General features: G+C 42.8%; 1 protein-coding gene across 1 annotated transcript in view; it reads right to left on the bottom strand.

Moving 5' to 3' along the window:
- The window catches only part of LOC142104432 (cadherin-1-like), a 42,245-nt gene extending 40,672 nt beyond the window's left edge, over window positions 1–1,573 (bottom strand). The window contains exons 1-2 of the mRNA XM_075189089.1: window positions 1,284–1,573; window positions 129–237 (exon numbers count right to left, since the gene is read on the bottom strand). Of these exons, the coding sequence (XP_075045190.1) occupies window positions 129–237; window positions 1,284–1,340 (166 nt within the window). The 5' untranslated portion in view covers window positions 1,341–1,573. The remainder of the gene's footprint in view (window positions 1–128; window positions 238–1,283) is intronic.
- Window positions 1,574–21,732: the final 20,159 nt, after the last annotated feature.

Raw genomic sequence — 21,732 nt, 5'->3', positions numbered from 1 at the left:
TCCACATTCCAACAACAAAAACTAGTGTAAGGGGGGAAAATCCATGATAAACCCTTATAAATTATCTTTTTATTTTGACATGACGCAGCAGTTGGTTTATTAGAAAACATCAGTGACATTGCTCTTACCTTGTCCTACTATTGTTCCTGCTTTCAAGGACTTGGGTACAGAGAAATGGTAACTGCTATCGGTAAAGTCAAAGAAACATAGCTGCCATTCTGCCAATCCTCCAGCAATCTGCCACAGAGAGAGACAGACATTTAATGGTAGAACTTTAATCCAAAATCATAGATGGGACATAACTAACATCATGTTTGCTAGCAGCTATTGTATTATCTATACCCAACTTTCTCCCAATTCAGAATTGTTGTGCCGAGAATTGGTAATAAGGCGATACAGAACTAAATGCAGATGGTAAACAAGACAATATGGAGGTAGGATGGTTTACATAGAATTCTGTAATGGAACCGAGTATTCAAGTAAATTGTTAAAGGCCCAGAGTGAAAACTGGGTTTAATAAGTAATTAACTATCTTCATATATAAGGAAGATCTTCTCATCCCTTTCCCGTTTCCCTCTCTTTTATCTTTGCAGTCCTTTCCCTTATTAATATGTTTAAAAAGTTTGTGGGGAAAAAAAAAGCTTGGTGGGGTAAGGTCAGATAACGCTCATTTTGGAAAATATTTTAATTGTTTAGAAAACATTAGTAGAAAAGACACATCATGGTCATAAAAATCTAGACCAGGTATATCTGGTTGGTATCTACAGCAAATCTAGAGACTTGCGTGGCATACTGGGATCCTGACACCAGGTTACTCAGGCAGTTAAACATATCTAACAATTCTCAATTTTTTAACCATGAGACTTATTCACTTTTTTTTTTTTTTTATACTTTTTGGGGCTTATGTTTAACATTTTAGGACCATTCAGCCCAATGACCTGCTGTTAGTGTCACTTATTTTATGTTTTATGAGACTATGTTATAGAATTACCGGCAGGTGGTAAATCCTGCTTTTCCTACATATAAGCCATAAAGGAAGTGCCTATCTAATTCATTAATTTCACTTTTTTCCCACGTTTAATTAAACCATGCCATACATTCTGATTTTACAAACTTATGTGCAATAAAAGATTTTCTATCACTATGCATTTAAGTATCGTTTATAAAGTATACAGTTATGCCTATGGTGACAACTCAGGTACTTAGTGATCCCTGGGGTAATGCAGTAACCCACATGGGACAATTATTACAGTATATAATAGTGACACAGGTGTTGGACTGACCTGCAGGAGAAGCAGCAGCAGCACAGCTCCCTGACAGCGCCTCTTGTCCATCCCCATGGGGGGTTCCAGGTGAGAGTAAGGGGTCTGATCCGGTAATGTGTCCTCTCGCAGGGTCCTGCGTACAGTATGACTGTCCCGGCCGCTTACCTACTGCTCTCCTCTTGTGGGCGGGGCTTACTCAGGTGCGGTCACCTGGAGGTGGGGCGGCCAGGTACAGAAGTCACTGCAGGGCGACGTCAGCGGGTGGTATCAGGGACTGAGGGTAAGAGTGACAGTATCACTGACGGCTCTTAGTCACTACAAGTAGTTTCACTTGTGCAGGAGGAGGAAGTGTCCAATATAGAAGTCATATATAGCTGCATTTGCCTTGTTCATTAGTGTAATAGCTGGGAGTGTCCAGCTAACATGAAGGTAACTTGAGATATATATTTATATATCAGATAACTGGACGTCTGAGTGACTTTCATTGTTAGTTTATTTCTAGACACAGCACAGAAATGAGAGATTCTGCTGTACAGACATCACAAGTGAACAGTCATTTATTTAGTATAAATTTTATAAGTTTCATTCAACTAAACCATTCTATCTTTTGTTGGACAAAATGTTAGGTATGTTTTACGTTGGATGATTACCTGTCACTATTCCTCAGTGACTATGTTCCCTCACCTGCTTTTCCCATCTACTTGCCAGTTCAAAAATTCAGAGACATCATGGCAAGATCCCAGTTAGCAAAGCCTGTGGTTATGTAAATGAAGTCAGTCAGTATATATTCATTATCATCATCATCATTTATTTATATAGCGTCACTAATTCTGCAGCGCTGTACAGAGAACTCACTCACATCAGTCCCTGCCCCATTGGAGCTTACAGTCTAAATTCCCTAACATACACACACACAGAGACTAGGGTCAATTTGATATGAGGCAATTAACCTACCAGTATGTTTTTGGAGTGTGGGAGGAAACCGGAGCACTCGGAGGAAACCCACGCAAACACGGGGAGAACATACAAACTCCTCACAGATAAGGCCATGGTTGGGAATCGAGCTCATGACCCCAGTGCTGTGCGGCAGAAGTGCTAACCACTAAGCCACTGTATATATTGCCCACAGATCACTTTTTTTTATATCTACAATTGTTTTATTTATTTCTGTTTAGCAGCAAATATCATGTGCCTTTCAAGCAAAATAACCCTTGTGACTACGACCATTATGTGACCTAGGCGTTAACTACAGACACTGGTGTAATTGGAGAATTTAGAAGGAAGCGCTAATTCCTTTGGGCCCCCACGATAGTATAGTTGAAAAAAAAGATGCAGAATGAAGCTGAATATAGGAGAACAGAAAATTAGCTTCTACAAGAGCTGTAATGGAAACACATTTATTACAAAAGTAAATAAATAGTGGGACTTAAACTGAAAGAAAACAAAACAACATTGTCAAGAAGAAAATTTGTTTAAAGAAAACAAATATGAAACACAAGGGAGTCCAGACTATGCTGGCAGAACGCCTGGGCATAACCTGGAGAGAAAAAACATATTGAACAGGAGGAGAAGAACTTGGAATAGTCCCATTTCTTGTCTGAAACTATCCTAATCATGGTTTTAGAATATTAAAATTATACTGAAAATGGAATAGGCTGGAAGTTCAAGGATAAGAATCCATATTAAGAGATGTGTGAGGCCATATTGAAAAGAAAAGCAGAGAAATGACCCCAGAATGAAAAAAACCCAGATAATGTTAAAGAAAGAAGCACTGAGATATTAAGGGCATACCGCAATTAGTCTGGTCATTTCAATGTCCAAAAAACTGAAGCCACCACACAAGAAAGATTTTATTGTGTAGGAAATAAAATAGACATGGAACAATTGTGTGAGAAATGTCTTCCATGCACATTAAAAAGACTGAATAAAGCAAACCAAACTACACCATTATGCGCTATGCAAACCAGTTGTCTGTTGTAACTAGTCACCATAGATCACTTGAATTTAGAACCGGGAAAAAATAATTCTAATTACATACTTATAATGGTAGACCGCTATGGAAAGTATATGGTAGCAGTCCCTCTATGTGACCTAAGTACGTTCAAAAATTAGTGAAGCATCTTATCCAGACTTACAGGAAGTCAGAGAATGTGTGAACTGTTCACAGTGGGTCCTTCTCTAGACAAACACCATTGCAGCAAAATTAGGAATTCAGGTGCTAAGCCCTTTATTTCAACTTTGATAAAAGAAAATTCATATATGCTATGTGCCAGACGGGACTTAGGGCTAGATTTACTAAGCTGCGGGTTTGAAAAAGTGGGGATGTTGCCTATAGCAACCAATCAGATTCTAGTTATCATTTATTTAGTACATTCTACAAAATGACAGCTAGAATCTGATTGGTTGCTATAATCAACATCCCCACTTTTTCAAACCCGCAGCTTAGTAAATCTAGCCCTTAGCCACTACAAAGCTTGAGAAAATGTTCCCCTCCTCCTTAACTTTGTGTTTGCATGGCTGTGGGCTAAGAGGGGGCTTCATTTATATATAGTGGGAATATCTTTAAATCTCAAAGCTTTTGAATGATTTACAAACCCTGATTGAAATTATTTTTGGTGTTATATTGCAACTTTCCCCTCGGTCGGCACCTCCGTGCTTACTAATTCCATATCTTAGAACCGAATATGATAAATGTAGACAAACTAGTTATAGACAAGCACTGGAAGGATCCTGTTCCTCCTCCCTCCCAGATTGGTTTGAATAGGATCTGAGTTTGGTTTCTGTGGAAAATAGGAGACAAGTTTAATTTGGGATCCTTGCTGATTTCGTAGAGCTTGATTCATACTTGCTTCCTTGTGCCATTATGCCCCAATTTAATATTTTACCAAAAAATGTTTCAAGTCTTATAGACTTTTTCAGAATTGCTTTTGAAAAAGACTTTTTCTTACTTTCAAAACCCCACTTTTTGTTATGGCAAGCAACATTGTAAAATGTGTATTACAAGTGACTCATTGACAACTGTTTGTTTAGCACTGATATTTGATTGTTTTTATTGAATATTATCATCATCATCACCATTTATTTATATAGCACCACTAATTCCACAGCGCTGTACAGAGAACTCACTCACATCAGTCCCTGCCCCATTGGGGCTTACAGTCTAAATTCCCTAACATACACACAGACAGAGAGACTAGGGTCAATTTGTTGACAGCCAATTAACCTACCAGTATGTTTTTGGAGTGTGGGAGGAAACCGGAGCACCTGGAGGAAACCCACGTAAACACGAGGAAAACATATAAACTCCTCACAGATAAGGCCATGGTCGGGAATTGAACTCATGACCCCAGTGCTGTAAGGCAGAAGTGCTAACCACTATGCCACCGTGGTTGTATTTTTCTTACAACCAATATATTAGTGTACAATGTCATCTTGAATTTAAAAGTTAAATAAAAACATGTACAAATGTAAATGGATACATTTGATCTAAATGTAGAGTCTGAAGCCTAAAGGTACCTTGGCCAGATAGGATCTCCTGATACGTTTACAGTACCATACAGTTGCACCAATCAATGCAGATTTGGCAACCTTTGAGGAAAAATCGGCAACGTGCCCCTACAGACAGAGTCGTAGCTAGAAATAGTAATGCCTGGGGCAAGAAGGAAAACCGACACCTCCTAGTAGTGAACTGTAACCAAAATGAACCTATTAATTATCCTGCACCCCCTTTCAACTTTATTCCCTGGGCAGTTGACCTTCTCACCCAACCCTACTTACGGTCCTGCCTACAGAATCTATTTTCGTTTCGTACACCTTCTTGGAAAATGTGCTGTGTGGCTACTGGTGTGGACTAGTATGTTCTATATTCAGTGTCTGTGCTCTGACAATTGAAGTTGTGAAGGTCTTTTTACTCAGTACGGGCCTTCATCTGTAATAATAAGTGTAGCCTATGGAAGCGGTGCCCCTATCCCCTTTACCTGCTTCTTACTGTACAACTATCTGTGTTTTTTGCAATCTCTGTTTTTATTGAAACCGGTAGGACAACTTTACAACACAAGATCATAGTTAATAAAGAAACAGAACAGTAAAAATTCTGCACAGCAGATTGTACATATAGAAAAACACGTATAACAGTATAGGGAAATTGTAATAAAACAAAACCTGTGGAAAGAATAGGGAAGGAGGGGGAGGGGGGGGGGGAGAAAGGTATGAACGGGGAATCAGGGGTCAGTGCCAAGGAAACATGGCCAATGTGCTAATGAATGATGTACTATCAGCTGGAAGGGTCAGTACCAAACAGCCAATCAGAAACAGGTAAATAATACTACTGGTGTCATCATCATCCTCGTATCTTTACACCAATACCTGAAAAACATAGGAAGTGTAGCAGGGGAGGCGTCCAAATCCCATTCAGTCACATCTCCAAGGTACATGCTAAACTTACGTGTATATATCTGTACTCAACTGATGCCCAATTCCAGGAGATATGGAAAAGTCTATATAGAGATGCATTTTGGTACATGTGTGCTTTACAGAATTCCATATACTTACTCCACCAAAATGGACATACATTAAACTTTAAACGAGGTCCTTCATGTCTTCCACTTACCCTTCGGTGGTGAAGCACATCCTTAGGTGCACTATGCCCAATGTAAAATAAACATTCAAACACACAAACTTACCGAAAGTAAGAAGGTCAGTCCCAGTGTCCACTGTCATCATTAGTTTAAGCCATAAATGAGGCCAGGCCAATGACTATTTTAGGAGAAAGAGGAAAGGTTTAATTTAATTTTTTCTTTCTTTCTTTCTTTCTTTCTTTCTTTCTTTCTTTCTCTCTCTCTTTCTTTCCCTCTCTTTTTCTTTGTCTCTCTTTCTATCTCTCTCTCTGTCTGGCTCTTTCTTTCTTTCTTTATTTCTATCTTTCCCTCTCTCTTTCTTTCCTTCTCTGTCTCTCTTTCTATCTCTCTCTTTCTATCTCCGTCTCTTTCTCTAACTCTCTTTCTTTCTTTCTTTCTTTGTCTCTCTTTCTTTCTTTTCGTGTCTCTATCTCTCTCTCTGTCTGGCTCTTTCTTTCTTTCTTTATTTATATCCTTCCCTCTCTCTTTCTTTCCTTCTCTGTCTCTCTTTCTATCTCTCTCTTTCTCTAACTCTCTTTCTTTCTTTCCCTCTTTCTTTGTCTCTCTTTCTTTCTTTTCGTGTCTCTTTCTATCTCTCTCTCTGTCTGGCTCTTTCTTTCTTTCTTTCCCTCTCTCTTTCTTTCCTTCTCTGCCTCTCTTTCTAGCTCTCTCTTTCTATCTCCGTCTCTCTCTAACTCTCTTTCTTTCTTTCTTTCTTTCTTTCTTACTTTCTTACGTTCTTTCTTTCTTTCTTTCCCTCTCTCTTTCTTTCCTTCTCTGTCTCTCTTTCTATCTCTCTCTTTCTATCTCCGTCTCTCTTTCTCTAACTCTCTTTCTTTCTTTCTTTCTTTCTTTCTCCTGACTGCAAAAATCTGAGCGTTGCTAAAATCCACATGTAAGTAATGGGACATGTGGCTAACGCCAATATTGCAGTCATCCCAACACAGGACCCATCAGTGTGCTCCAATTACCAGCCCATATGGAAATGTTAAATTTCCCATCTGAACTTTGCGGTATAGAGCTATATGGTAAATTTGTGTAACGGAGCATGACAGTAGTTACAAACTGCTACTGGACTGGTATCTGACGTTTAGAAGGACCCTTAGAAGAGCTCACTATGTCCGCTATGCAACAGGGGAGAAGAGAGCTCATCGCTTCATATGTGGCGAGCTTTAAATTAGCCTTGCATATATTTCTTGCAGCTCCTTCCTGTGTTGCAAGAAACTGTAAACGATAAATGCCTTCCCTGCTAGATCTGAAGAACGAGATCTAGATACTGACTCTCTTTTTCAAGTTTATTTGTTTTGAGTCACTCGTCTGGAGTGAACTTTTAACACTGCAATAAGTCTGCAACAGACAGTTTTGTAGTCAAATTATTTTACTGTAAATTAGTGCGGTTGAGTCACATAATGTTGTTTATACATACAAAAGTGCACCTAAAAGGTGTTATAAAGTCAACAATACCAACAAATTCCTATATAGTCGACAAAATAATAATTCCCTTAACTCCAGCTGCACCGTCACTCGGAACCAAGTGTCAATGCCACACAAGTGAATACATTGCAGAGTTAGAGTGAAGGAATGGGCACATCAGAGAACAGATCAGCAATAGATGAAATGCAGGAAGATTAGATAATTTATACATAAAATAGGCACTTGTCACATTTTAGCATCCAAGTCAGCTAAATATTAACCCAATTGTTAGTAAATGTTTATTATGAACCAACTGTCTAATCTTCCATGTATTTGATCTATTGTGGGTCTGTCTTCTGATATTTCTCCTAGCGCCTGTCCCTTCTCTCTAACTATAACGAGATAACAGGACCTTGGTTTCCTTTCATTTCAGGACAGTGTCTCCTCTCTAGCAGTAAACGTTTAAGTCATTGCAATCCCAGTTTCCCCCCAGCTTTATATTTTCTGCTCCATGCTCTCCCTTCTCTAACCCAGCTGTTTTACAAGCCCTGTCTCCTATCTCTCTTGTTTCTCTTGTCGCTCCTGGTCCAATTTTCTTTCCCAGTTCTTCCTTTTCTAGCCTCAGCTTTATCCTCCCTTTATTATATATATTATATCCCTCCCACCAGTTCTTTCTTGTCTAACATTTACATTTCCTGTGCTCTTTTTTTACCCTTTGGTCTTTATTGTCCCTATAACATTTTTTTATTTATTAACCCAGCTCTCTATTTAATTTTCCCAGCTCTTTATTGATATTGTTGGTGCTCTGCCCTCCACCTTCAAACTCTCTTCATATCCCATCCCTTTCTTCCTCTCCTCCTAAGCTCTCATTCTCTTCCCTCCCGCTGCCTAGCTCTCTCCCTGGGGCGAAGGGGGGGGGGGGGGGGAACTAGTTTATCGATAGACCCTGAACCCTCCCCCTCTCCATTCCCGACTCCTGTAGGCAGGGGCAGAAGGACATCTGCCCCCTTCCCCCGGACGGTCCTATAGTGGGCTACTTTGGGCTGGATCACTGGGCCATCTGTATTTTTTTATCTTTTAAAATAAACTGGTGGGTCGCGTTTTGCCCCCCCCAGGCTAAAATTTGCCAGCCCTCCCCTGCGTGTAGGCCCTGTGCCCTACAACACTATGTATCACACAAATGAATGCATTTTAGGATACAGGTTGGTCAGGTTTGTCCTTTGCTTTCTTTTAAGTAAAACCTGCCTAAATCGGTACACCTGGGAATTATATGTGTGGCCAGTGTTACTCAGGGTGTTTTTGTTCACTTTGGCTTAGAGAAACCCAGTATTTTTAATTTTTTGTTGATTTTCTATGTGAACTAATGAAGGCTGGTACTTACTTGTAAAATATTCTTGCACTTTGAATTCAGTAAATGTGATGCTAAAAATTAAAATATTGAGCTGTGAATGTACATAACGAAAACTATTAATGACAGGAAAAAAATAACACTTTCATGACTGCAAAATAATCATCTGGATTTATTCTCAGGCATCTCGTATTTAAACACTTGGTTATCTGTCGTTTTGTATTGCCTTATATTGTTTACACTTTGTGGACTTTGCCACATATGTAGATAGGTTGGGTTTCAGCAGAGAACTGTACTCACACTAAAACACTTATGTATCCTATTAACTAGTCCTATAAGCTGACACTCTTCTACTCTCATCATGAACAATAATTGGGGTTTTTTTTTTCCATTATTTTTTCCTTCATGGTCACCTGTCTTGGTGCTGGCTTGGAAAGGGACACGGAGATCCAAGACAGAGATAATATAATGATTAACACACATTTCTAAAAACAGACAGTATGGTTTTTATAATGCTCAAGTGTTGAGACATAACTATACCTGCGGTATTTATTTAAATAGATCATTTCTGTGGCTCAGACTTACAGGAAGCCTGTAGACAGCTCACTCTCTTTGTATCGGAATCATAGTTTCAGTAGTTTCTCCCTTATAAGAAAGTCGAGTCCAGACAGTGATTTGTAAGCTCAGGCAGGAGATTTCAGGGACTGATATTTTTATTAATTTGTTTATTAAAACCAGCAAATTGCGGTCCTGTTTTAGGATTGCTGACTGCATGTATAACAGTTTTGTGTTGTGTTTATTGTTTATCCCAGACAAACATATATATTATTATGTTCATAGGTTATTTTCATGTTAGAATGTCCTATATAAATTTCTAACGGCTTTGTTCTACCGTACATACAACTGTGGCCCCAATAAGTCAATGTAAATATGCAGGTTCATGGCATGAAACACCTTTTTTTAGTTTGTTTTTCCTGTATTATAAAATTTATTTTACAGCAGCAGTCCTATAACGCCCTTCTTATACCGATAACATTTTGCAAAAACAAGACAGCGGTTTATGGACAAGTGGCCTGTATGAAGACCACCGTTGCTTAACATTCGGAAGTGATTGGTGTTCTGAAAATCCTGTCTTGACCAAAGAGCTGTTAATTCATATAAATAAGTATAACTGTAATTCCTCTTGCCCGCCCTGCATATAGTTTTCATGCCACACAAGGACACTTTAGATAAGCAATTATTAATGCTAATAATAATTGCCAATTTTCACATTAATTTTAACACAGTGTGGCACAGTGTGTCTGTGAATGGTATTTAATTTGGCTGCAGCTCCCGATTGTGCTTTGAAATGTAATATACCATGTTTCTATTGAACATTTATAGTAACATAAAGTTAAAATTGCAACTTAAAACCATAGTTAAAATACATTATGTGTTTAAATACATGAAACATAAATACAATCAGGGTTACAAGATTGGTAGTAGATAAATCTAGATTTATCTCCACATCCCATATATGAGGAGGGCACTGCTAATATAATGACAAGCACATAGAGATATTACCTGCACGGCGCGGCGCACCTCCAATCAGTCTGAATGCTCGGTCTTCTCTTACTGGCTGGGTCGCTGGGTGATTGACAGCTGTAGACAGCTATGTTTTGTCATTATCAGCTGCATTAAAATGTGTTATAATAAAACGCAATAGGGGTAACTGCCTGGTGACATGTCGTCACTGAGTGACACTGACATGTCCCCCCCTCTGCTTTTTTTTATGAATTCCTCAGGGCTTGGCTTCCCTGAAGACAACAGATCCCATTTATACAATACTAGTGCTCCACACATTTTTCATAGCGTGGGACATAAATATGCGATAAACAGATGCTTGTGTTCCAAGTCCTACTGAGAAGATCACGTCATGCTATGTCACAGGAATAAATATCAGAAAGCTTTATGTGACCTTGTTGGACTTTAGTTTGACAGCCCAGATTGAGATAGATGAAGGTTAGGCCATACCGTGGTGGTTACAATCTTAACATTACGAAGTTTGCTCGGTTTAGTTGGGTTTAGCCAAAGGCACGTTTGCTTTTGCCAATCCTTTTTTTTCATTGGCAAGTGTACAATAATCATGATCCACTCATTCGTTTTCCATGGCAATTCACTGGAAGTATAACACATCTATATATGGTGATTACCCCGCCCAAGGGACTTGTTGGATTCGAGTTTGCTGCTAATGTACTTATCAAATGGCAGCAGCTGGTTGTGCATGGTTTTATGCCTTATCAGCTACTATTTTCTCCACAGTGTTAATGTTTATTGACCAGTTTGTATATGCAATGATGTTTATGCTAGAACAGCCATATCTATGATTTACCAGCAGAAATAGGAAGAGGTGAAACAGCCTAAGGGGATCGGGAGCAAGAAGGTGGAAGGTTGTAAAGAGGAGGTTATCATGCAGAGATAAAATCAAATCACCAGGTAAAGAGAGTGACCTGTGCTTTTCTTTTATACTCATGTACTGTCCACTCTACCACCCAACCCTTGTCAAGTTGACTCTATGGGGAATTATTATATAACTAAATACACAAAAAAAAGGAACAAATATAATTAAATAATTGTACTGGGCAGCACGGTGGCTCAGTGGTTAGCACTTCTGTCTCACAGCACTGGGGTCATGAGTTTGAATCCCGACCATGGCCTTATCTGTGTGGAGTTTGTATGTTCTCCCTGTGTTTGCCTGGGTTTTTTCCCACACTCCAAAAACATACTGGTGGGTTAATTGGCTGCTATCAAATTGATCCTAGTCTCTCTCGGTCTGTGTGTGTGTTAGGGAATTTAGACTGTAAGCCCCAATGGGGCAGGGACTGATGTGAGTGAGCTCTCTGTACAGCACTGTGGGATTAATGGCGCTATATAAATTGATGATGATACTGTGGTCTATGCAATGTGGCTGATAAGGGAGTTGGCAATGTGATTGTTCAATAAAGTTTTATTTTTTCAATCTGCTTTTTTTTTGCATATACAAACAACTGCATAGGCCCCCTACGTTAGTATGTCACCTTTCATATTGTGTTATAGTTGTTATAGCCTTGAGTGACACATGGTCTTAAAGGGGTGTGGACTATACATTTTGCAGAAGGGAGAAGTTATAGTTACAAAAGTCCCTGCACAGAGTGCAAACATTCCTAGTTCTACTGTTAGAGAAAGTCATTGAATTAAATAAAAAAAACAAAAAAACAAACAATGTAATAAATAATTAATTTTTTATTTTTAAACAATATTTTGGTAGCCTTTACTCATAACTGTGCAGAATAATGTCTGTGGTGTTCTTTTATGATCGTTTGTACACACTAATTGAATGACTAAGTGGCTTTCTCCTGAGGCTAGTGACCTGCAGACCTCCAGGACATTGGCTGTGTACTTATATGTCAGTGGGATACAAAGTAACACATTATTAAAGGGTGTGGAGACAACATCTTTATTCCTAGAGATAACCTGGAACATACCCATCTCCCCCCAATACACAATAGACTGCAATTGTCTTGGGTACACAATTACTTCAGATGCATGCGCCATGTATCTCATATGGGTCTGGTTTTTAAATGGCTAATCCAGTGGTTCCCAAACTGTGTGCCTAGGCTCCCTGGGGTGCCTTGGAGATCTCACAGGGGTGCCTCGGAGAGGGCCAGTGCTAAGCAAGGCGGGGGACTATTTGGTAATTATTATGGCTTAGGGGTGCCTTGAAATTTTTTGGAGACCCTAAGGGTGCCTTGAACTAAAAAAGTTTGGAATCCACTGGGCTAATCTATCATCTATCAGGTTAGTGTCACACAGGCAATATATCCTGCCGCATACAACACTGCTCTGTTTATCAAATGGAGAAAAACTCTGTCTTCAGGAACAAGGCTTCTCCATATCTGTCAAAAAATCACTGACAGCGATATCATTGACTTTGTCTGCGGTAGCCCCCGCCAGCGAAAAGGTTTGCCCGGTCTCGCAGGCAAAAGCTCCTTTAAAGACGACATTCGTCTTCTGCTATCGCCGTCCCAGCAGGGTGGTGATATCAGAAGGAAATCAATGAATAATGCTTTATTATTTAAAGAAACATTTATTTGCCAATTCTTTTAAAATATGTGTAGTTTTTTAATCTTTATTATCTTTTTTTTCCCCCACATAGTGGCAAAGCCGCAGTCTGGATTTTCAGATCCACGGCACATGGTCGATCCGGCTAGACGGGTCTGGCACGCACGTATCTACTGAAACTGGTCTGTAAATTAAGCCTTAACGCCCCTGGCCAGTGTTGCAGAATCAGGCGAGTATCATTTGTCAGATTATATTTATAGATCATTGCAATAAGTGGTAATAGAAAACCAGCCCTATAGCCATGTCTTAGTGCATAGACCTCACAATATTTGTATTACTGGAATGTCGTTCATTAGAGTGGATTAGAGTAGAGGTGACTGCTGCGTTTAAAATGTTGTCTCAAGAATCCTGGCGCCTGTGCGTCTCTGCTGTTTGCACAATGGCCGGTATAGACTGTAAGCTCTGCAGGCTGCCAGGTCAGTGGTCCAGGTGGCGGCAGTATTTTGAGAATGATTTGCTTGCTTCACCATCCTTTCGAAATGTTGCATGATCCAGTTCTCCCAGAATGCTCATCTGAAGACCTTAGAGGAGAACTACTTTTGGGTAGAAAATGTGAAAAAGTAACCCAGCTGCTTTCCCTTACCTGACCTGTGGAATCCCACCAGTCAGACCCCCATGCTTTGCACTCAATGGGTCCCTGAAAAAATTGGGCCCTTCAAAAGAAGACCCAATTTCAAGTAGGCTGCAGCAGATTGCCACATCTGCCCCATCTGCTATTTCTGCTTTTCACAGTTCCAGCGTCAGTCGTTATTGTGCGGGACCATTGCGTCAGCAGCCAGAAGCTGCGCGATGACTTTTTAACATTTTCTACCTTGAAGGTGGAATTATTGTTTTACATCAGTTTACTAATTCATCGCAATAGGAAAAGAAGTGGTGAAATAGGGAATAGAAAATTGAGTGCTGCATGTGAACTATTATTATCACTAACATTTATTTATATAGCGCCAGCATAATCCGTAGCGCTTTACAACCAACTCAGTAATGAAACAGGAATTGTATTAACAGACAAAGCGGTAAGAGGGCGCTGCTCGCAAGCTTACATTCTACAGCACAATAGGAGTGTGATACACGAGGTTAAGTGCAACTTTTATTATGTTGGTCCAGCCAGATCGCAATGGGAATAAGTGAACTAATTGGAATGCAGCCACTAGGTTTGTGTAATTCATGTTTGTCCAGATTTATAGTATACATATACTGCATCACACCTGTCTACTTTTTTTGACCTCCAGGAGAGCTCAGAGGACAGGTCATGTGACAGGGGTGGGGCGTGGTGATGTCGTCTCATCACCATAGCCCCGATTGTGACTATAAGCCTCGGCTTCGCTGTTCAATGCTGTGAATTTCTGCATTTTTTTCTAGTAGGGGCGGGGCTATGGTGACATCACCACACCCCCCTCCACAAGGTTCCGCTAGATTGCCTAATCTCCTGGATCCTCCTGGAAATTCCGGGAGAGTAGTGCAACAGTAGACATGCAGCTATATTGCTGTGTACACAATCAATGTTAGAGAAATCCCATACAGGTGGATCCTAACAGGATCAGTTTCCCCTTCGCCCATACATGAGACCTGTGCATGTGTGAACAGCTTTATACCTTATTACAGGACATCCCGTTATATTCCATGTATGTGCCCTTGTCATAATATTGTTCGGCATTCCTGCTGGGATACTCACAATGGGGAGAGGTTAATCAATTTCCTTGAAAACTGACACTAAAGCAGGCAGATAAAGAATTCCCATGAAACACAAGCACCTAGAGGCAGGGGAATAACTCCCTCCTCCACACACACCTTAATTCCTGAAATAAAAACGCCTTCTCCAGTTACAGGACCATTTCAAAGAACGACACTCCCACCCATAGCTGTCACTTCCTGTCCTCCAAATGCCTGAAGGATTAAAGGGATTTTCCCAGGTGAATGATATAAAATCTACAACCTCCCAGAGAGGTTTTATAATGACAAATTTGGGAGTTTTTTGTACAATTCTGTGTAATCAGGTGACATTTAAACACAGAAATGTTTTATTTTGTACAGAAACTTATCTTTATCTACACATTTGTCTTTATTACAAAGGAGTGTAAGCTGCAAACGTGCCTCCTCTAATGAGTTATTTAAACAGTGTCACCTAGTGGCCAAATATATTGAATTATCTGTGACGTCACTGGTTCCCAGGGAATGCTGGTTCAGCCACAATATAGCTGCCTCCACCATAAGTGATGTGCCTCAGTGATAATGTTTAACGCAGAGAATGGCTACTTTTGTTTACTGTACAAGTATAGAAAAATAAGTGATACAGTTGTAACGCCCCCTGCGGGGAAAGACAGGGACAGACGCAACAGAAAATAACTCACCTTGTAAACGATGGTCACCTCCAGTCCGCTTCCGATTTCCCAGCTGCGATCCGATCCCAGCAGATCCGCAGCCACCTCCAATCACGTCCCTCTAAGATAGAGGCAGAGATTACGGCCGTGCCTACCAGGTAAGGGCTGTCCGAGATTACGGCAAAGGACAAGGACACGGTCAGTCCAAGCTCCTTGCCGCCTCCTCACTTTGTTCTTGCCAAGACGCGGGGGACTACAGGCACTGAAGGCCAAGACTAATCCGAGGACTAATCCCGCCTCAAGTGCCTCACACACCTGCCGGTGAGGGCCTAACCGAAAGGAGGAATCGAGCGTGATACTCACCGGGACACTCCCACTTCCGATCCGGTTCTCCTGCACCTTCCCGACTCCTGCGGATAACAAGACACACAGCCTCCCTCTACGCTCTCCGTGAACTAAGATGGCACCCACAAACTGGACTAACTACAACGGCGACCCGACCCTAACAACGTTCTAATGGTCGGCAACGCAACTACGTCAAACACTAGGACTAACTAAATGTGGTGCACTAACGGAACTACTAGTTACACGCTACGGGGAACACCAGCCGGTGTTCACAGCCTAAACCGGAGGGCGGTTCCTAACCCCCTCACCCAGGTCTTACCAAGAAGCTGCCTTCTTGCTATGGAGTCACACACAGGCCCTAAGTACGGGTTCTTTAAGCCCGGCTGAGGCTCAGTAAAACAGCACACTAACCCGCGGGCCGACTGCCGCACGGAACAGCCGATCGAACTGAACCGCCCGACTGCCTGTACTCGGGTATCTCACACGTGTCCCCACGTCCGGAACCACAGGTCCACCTGCACGGAACCGGCCTTGAGGACCCTTGATCAGAACCACGGCCGCCCCTGGAACTGCCTCAAGGTGTGCTGTACTGCCACCAACTCACTCAGCCACCCCCTCTGGGTACCAGTGTGACCCCGGGGACCTAAGGGACAGGGAAACTACATGTGCTCTCCCCTGACTATGTGTATGCTGGTACTTACACTTGTCCCCCACAGCACGGGTTAGCACAGGAAAACCACAGGAAACAAGAGCCTACCTTTAATGGGGGCCTGACGTCTTGCCCCTGGACACAGTTAGAAAGCACACCAAAATACTGTAATGTAAACTACACTCGCCACACAGACAGAATAAATAGATACAGTATACAGTACCTTGCCCGCTACTTACCCGAACACACCGCTGCTAGCCAACCAGCAGGTTGCTACAGCACCACAGGAGCCTACGCTCGACCGTACCTCCTAACCACGTGTGCTCACCTCACACAGGACCGCGCCTACTCTCACGAGGCTCTCACGCCTCTACCTCTCACCACCAGGGCCTTATGCCCTATACACCATGGGTCTCTGCCCAGCTACACACAGAGCCTTCTGCTCTGACTAATGGGCCTCAGCCCCCTCTCTAACTCAGGGCTCTGAGCCCACTCACTAGGGCCTTGTGCCCTACTACCTAGGGGTCCTAGCCCCTGCCTGAGGCCTGTGGCCTTCCTAACTAACTGAGGGCCTTGTGCCCTTAATAGCAGATGGGCTACCAGCCCCTAACCAGGCCCTCTGGCCTTCCTATGGCCTCTAGGCCACTCACTACCTAAGGGCCTTGTGCCCTTGTATCTGGGCTCTCACGCCCCTGTCTGGCTAGCTAACTGGGGCTTGTCCCCTTTATCATATATATACTAATGGCCTACTGGCCCACTACTTCGTTGGGGCCTAGTACCCAGGTCCCTGGGCCTTGTGCTCCTACTTTACAGTGCCACGGGCCTTGTGCCCGACTGTGCCCACGGGCCTAGTGCCCGAACTTAACGTTGAGTATACTTACCTGCTCTGCGCAGGATACTCAACTTGACACGCCGTCTTCTGTTTCTTTCTTCTCCGGGTCTTCCAGACCCTCCAGCCGGCGGCGCCTCTTCTCCTCTTCGGCGCTGTTGAAGGCTGCTTGGCGGGGGCGCTCTCAGCCCTGACAAGGGCTCCCCGCCGGCGATCTCCGCTCCGGCGGCTTGATTGAAGTCTTCTGGCGGCAGGGTAGCTCACGGCCCTTACAAGGGCCCCCTGCCGCCGCTGCTGCTGGCTCTGTTGATGGACGTCTGGACGAGACGTCCTCTCTCTTCCCCGCCGACGGACTTCTGGCAAAATGGCGCCACCCGGCGACTTATATAGTCGCCGGCGTGACGTCATCCGCCGGCGCGAGCGCTGATTGGCTCGCGTCGGCGCCAATCTTTTGAATGGCCGGGCGCGAGCCGCGATTGGCTCGCGCATCCGGCCGCTGATTGGCCAGCGGGGAAAGATGAGCCCTGATTGGCTCATCCTTCCCCCGCGCACAGGACCTGCAAAAAAGAAGTTATACTCACCGCCGCTGGATCGATGGACGGGTAAGTTCTTCTTCTCTTCTTTCTTGTAGCTGGGCACCATCGGGGACCTCTTCAGCCCCTCCAGGGGCACAGCGCTGCCGGACATCTTCGCCCTCTTCACGGGCACCGGCTCCGGCGTCTTCTGTCCCTCCACACAGTCATATATTCAGCTACATCATTCTTGCCTACTTTCAGTAGGCGACGTCTGGGAGAGGGGCGTGACTAGAGGGCGGGAGGGGGCAGTGGCGTCTTGAATCGCGTCATTTGGCCACGCCCCCACGAGTAAATTACGTTTTCTCGCGGGGGCGGGGCCAAAATGGCGCGATTTGCAGAGAATGGCGTCATTTTGCCAAGAGAATTGCGGGATGCGGGAGAAAGTCCAGCTCTCCCAGGAGTCCGGGAGACTGACCCAAATTTCGGGAGTCTCCCAGATTTTCCGGGAGAGTTGGCAAGTATGAGGTACATGAGCCCTGGAAATTGGTTTGCTGCAAGTCAGCACAGGACTGGTGCCTATATGGGAGGAGGATGCTGCAAAAAAATAAAAAAGTTATATATATATATATATATATATATATATATATATATATATGTAAGGTAGGCAGCAATAGGTATTGAAGAGCAGATGGAGTAGCCTCTGCTATGATTGTATTCCTCCAAATCTCCACCAATCAGCACAGCAATGTGAAAAAAGCAAACATAGTATAACACCGTAATGCATTCAATAGGGACGGTTCACCAATACACCCCGCAATTGTATAGAGTGTATGGGACCTAAATCCCAAATTTAGGTAGCGTAGGGGGTGAGAGGTGAAGAAATGCAAAATACTTGTGAGGCGGAATTTATTTAATATGTTACGGGCAAATGGATGTTATATTAAATTGCCCAAGTTTCCCAGGTCTTGCAAAATGATTTTGCGGAGTTGTTTATTATAGCGGTCTTATATTCCATGCAGTAGACGTACCATATGCGTTTAACAGCTGCAGAAAAGGAAGGAGAACTTGGGAATTCGAGTCCGTCGCAAGCTTTGTAGTACGGGAGACGCAAGAGGAGTGAATAGTATTTGCGCGTGAGTGTGATGTCAATTTGCAGGACAGAGGATTAAACACAAATATTAAATAAAATCTCTTTTGATCCATCATAGTCCAAATGGTGAAGAAATAAACAAAGTTAAAAAATGACCACAAAACAAATAAAAAAAAAACCCCACACCCTTCTTAGCAATGACTGCTGCAGATTGATCAAAGCCACGGTATTCCCCTCTCCGACAGCGGATGAAGAGTCCCTAGGATTCCCGGTTTTGATCATTTCATAGCAGTCAGGCCCTGGCGTCACTGGGAACTCATCACACAGAGGTTTGAGGGGCCGGTGCCCCCCCTTATTGCTATGAAACTCATTCAGTCACCCCATCTGCTGCTGTAATTTGCTGCTTATAGTGCTGTGATCTGTCACCTCTTACTTCAGTGCCCATAGACAGAGACCTTTCTCACATAAGCTGATCACTACTCAACCATGTCCCACACTTAATACAGCCAATAATCTCTGTCATCCGGTTATGGGGGAGAAATAAAACAGATGTAAATCATCTCTGAAGCACTAAGGGTTAACCATTTCCTAGTTACCAGATGTCCGGCTTTCCCAGGGTCTGTCCCTGAGAGCCAGGTATGTGAAGGTCACGCAGTGCTCTGGCGCCTCTGCTATCACTGATTCATGGTGCTGGGAACGTACATCTAAAAGTGTTTGTAGCAGGTTTTTCCTCAAACCCAGTCCTCAGGACCCCCTAACAGTTCAGGTTTTCCAGGTGACCAATGATATAATTATACCATCTGTGGATTTGTTACATTGTGTCAGTCAGTAATGATTTCACCTGTGCTCTAGCAAGGAGATATGGAAAACATGCACTGTTAGGGGTCCCGAGACCCTGGCTTATAGTAATCATTGTACCTGGAACCTTTAGAGGCAGAGCTCACTCCAGCGCCTCTACTTCTTGCATTGAGCCATAACTCTGCTCTGAAAGTTGGTCTGTACAGGTTAATTTTTCTCTACAGGCAACATTGTATTTTGATGCGGCTGAACGCACCTCCAATAGACAAAAGTCACCCAAGTGTAGGAATTCTACAGCAACTAAGACCGTAGCATAGTCCTGGCCAGCCTGTGACTCTCCAGGTGTTAGAAACTACAAGCCCCAGCATGCTTTGCCAGCAGATCGCTAACAGGCATGCTGGGCGTTTCACAACACCTGGAGAGCCAAAGTTTGGCCAGGCCTGACACAGGGCAACATACATACGAATCCCAATGCTCTGTTTTGGCCATGGTGCTGAATGTAATAGAACCCATAGAATATCTTCTATAATAGTTATAAAACTCAGTGCAGCCCAGGTACGCTGACCATTACTTCATAGCTTCTAACAGACCAAACATCGTCCCAAAAATCAGGGTACTAATGTGTCATTTTCTTAGTGAAAGATTTTAGGGTTGTTAATGTGGTACTGAAGCATCATCAGACCCAGGACAGGGTTGTTTAAAAGATCTAATGGAAAACCATTTCTGTTCAGCTGCTGTATTCAGAGTGTTTAAGGGTCATTGCTGCCACCACCTTTATTCCTCCTTTGGTGATCTTCACGGCCTCCTTAGTGACAGCTGTGGCCACAATTTCTGTGAACATTGGGGACACCTGTCCTGACTGTGCTCAGCAGTGAGTAAGCTGCCAAACCCCTCTACCAGGCACACAGCTCCTCCGATCTGATGGGTGACCACACGAGCTCTCCAGAACCAGAAGGGAAAGGGGTCTTGGTTGCAATAAATAGTGAAGACCTGTTAAGGTTCCCAGCAACTGTTGTGACATTTCTACAGTGACCGGTTCATCTATTAGGTCTCCGCATCAAAACTGGCTGCTTTAAGATTTGTCGTTCGCAAACTGCATTTCCCCAGCAACAGCTGCAATAGTCATTACATAAACCTCATGTAGTAACTTATTCCGCACAGCTCTTAGATACAAGATCTGTACAGGATCATCTTTACCTTCTGTTCCATTGTACCTTATTTATTTGTATTCAATCCCTCAGTGTACAGCACTATGTAATAAGTTGGTTATTAATGAGAAAGTGAGAATAGCAACTGGTTACTGTAATCAATGTACCAGATCCAACTAGCACTGAAACAGAAGTTTATTTTTAAGCTTGCTGGGCCTTCAGACCCAGATGCAGGGGCACCCAAGCGATCATGTGACCAGCAGGGGGCTACAGACTGGAAGCCGTGCATACAGACACCATTCCTAGGTGCAGATTTAGAAAAAAAAAAAAAGTGTTCATTTTATCAGAGGGAAGCACTGTAGGAAACCAACTGGAGCATACATGGGGATGAGGGACTCATGCATAGTATATACAACCTCCTAGCAATAGCATATCAAGCAATATACCTCAATAAAGTCTGTGGATTCATACTGCTCAAACACAAGTGTCCCAGTGAAGAGTAGTATACTGGATGAGAAGTTAAGAAAGCAGCACCAAGACTAGCAAAAACGTGTGTTACCCAGACTGTAAGAGCACTCAAGCTACACAGACATAAGCCAATTCATCATGGTCCTATTTCTAAAACGTGGATGTAGAGGAGATTTAGGCAACTTGTGAATCAAGCTGCTGTGGAAGTACAAATCAAAGGATGTCCCTGGGTGATAGATGTTGTGGAACTGCAAGTCCCAGCTTGCTTTTTAGGCAAGTCCCAGGATATCTGAGCCTAGAGCACATTTGTGTGACTGTCTTATTGCTATCCTAACATTAGCAGAATTTTTTTTTATTTTTTTTTGGGGGGGGGGGGGGGGGGGGAGAGAGTGTCTAGTGGAATCACCACCCTCCCAAGAGGACACCCTCCTTTGAGTAATTGGTCTCTGTTTACACAACATGAGGATGAAGACAGTACAAGTACACAGAGTCTTGTATAAATTGTTGTCCCAGGCTTCAGCCTATGTAGATGTTTTGCTTATTTAAGCTTTTTGCTACATCAATTTAGTGTTTTATTTGGGAGGGGGGGGTTAAAAATTAAATTTTTGCAGTAATTTACCTGTCTTTTGAACATGTTTTCCCTAAAATTAGTGCAGTGGACCGTGTCCTGCAAACTGAGCTCCTTAAGCAATTTAGAACTCAGACGATTGTTATTTAATGTGGGGTCTCCATGCTGTCAATCTGGGGAATTAAGTGTTGGCTTTAATAAGTTTAGTATTTTAAATTCCAT

This window comes from Mixophyes fleayi, chromosome 10 (genome assembly GCF_038048845.1).
Source record: "Mixophyes fleayi isolate aMixFle1 chromosome 10, aMixFle1.hap1, whole genome shotgun sequence".
Taxonomy (NCBI): domain Eukaryota; kingdom Metazoa; phylum Chordata; class Amphibia; order Anura; family Limnodynastidae; genus Mixophyes; species Mixophyes fleayi.
The sequence above is the reverse complement of the archived record's forward strand: the minus strand, read 5'-3'. Positions and strand labels throughout refer to the sequence as shown.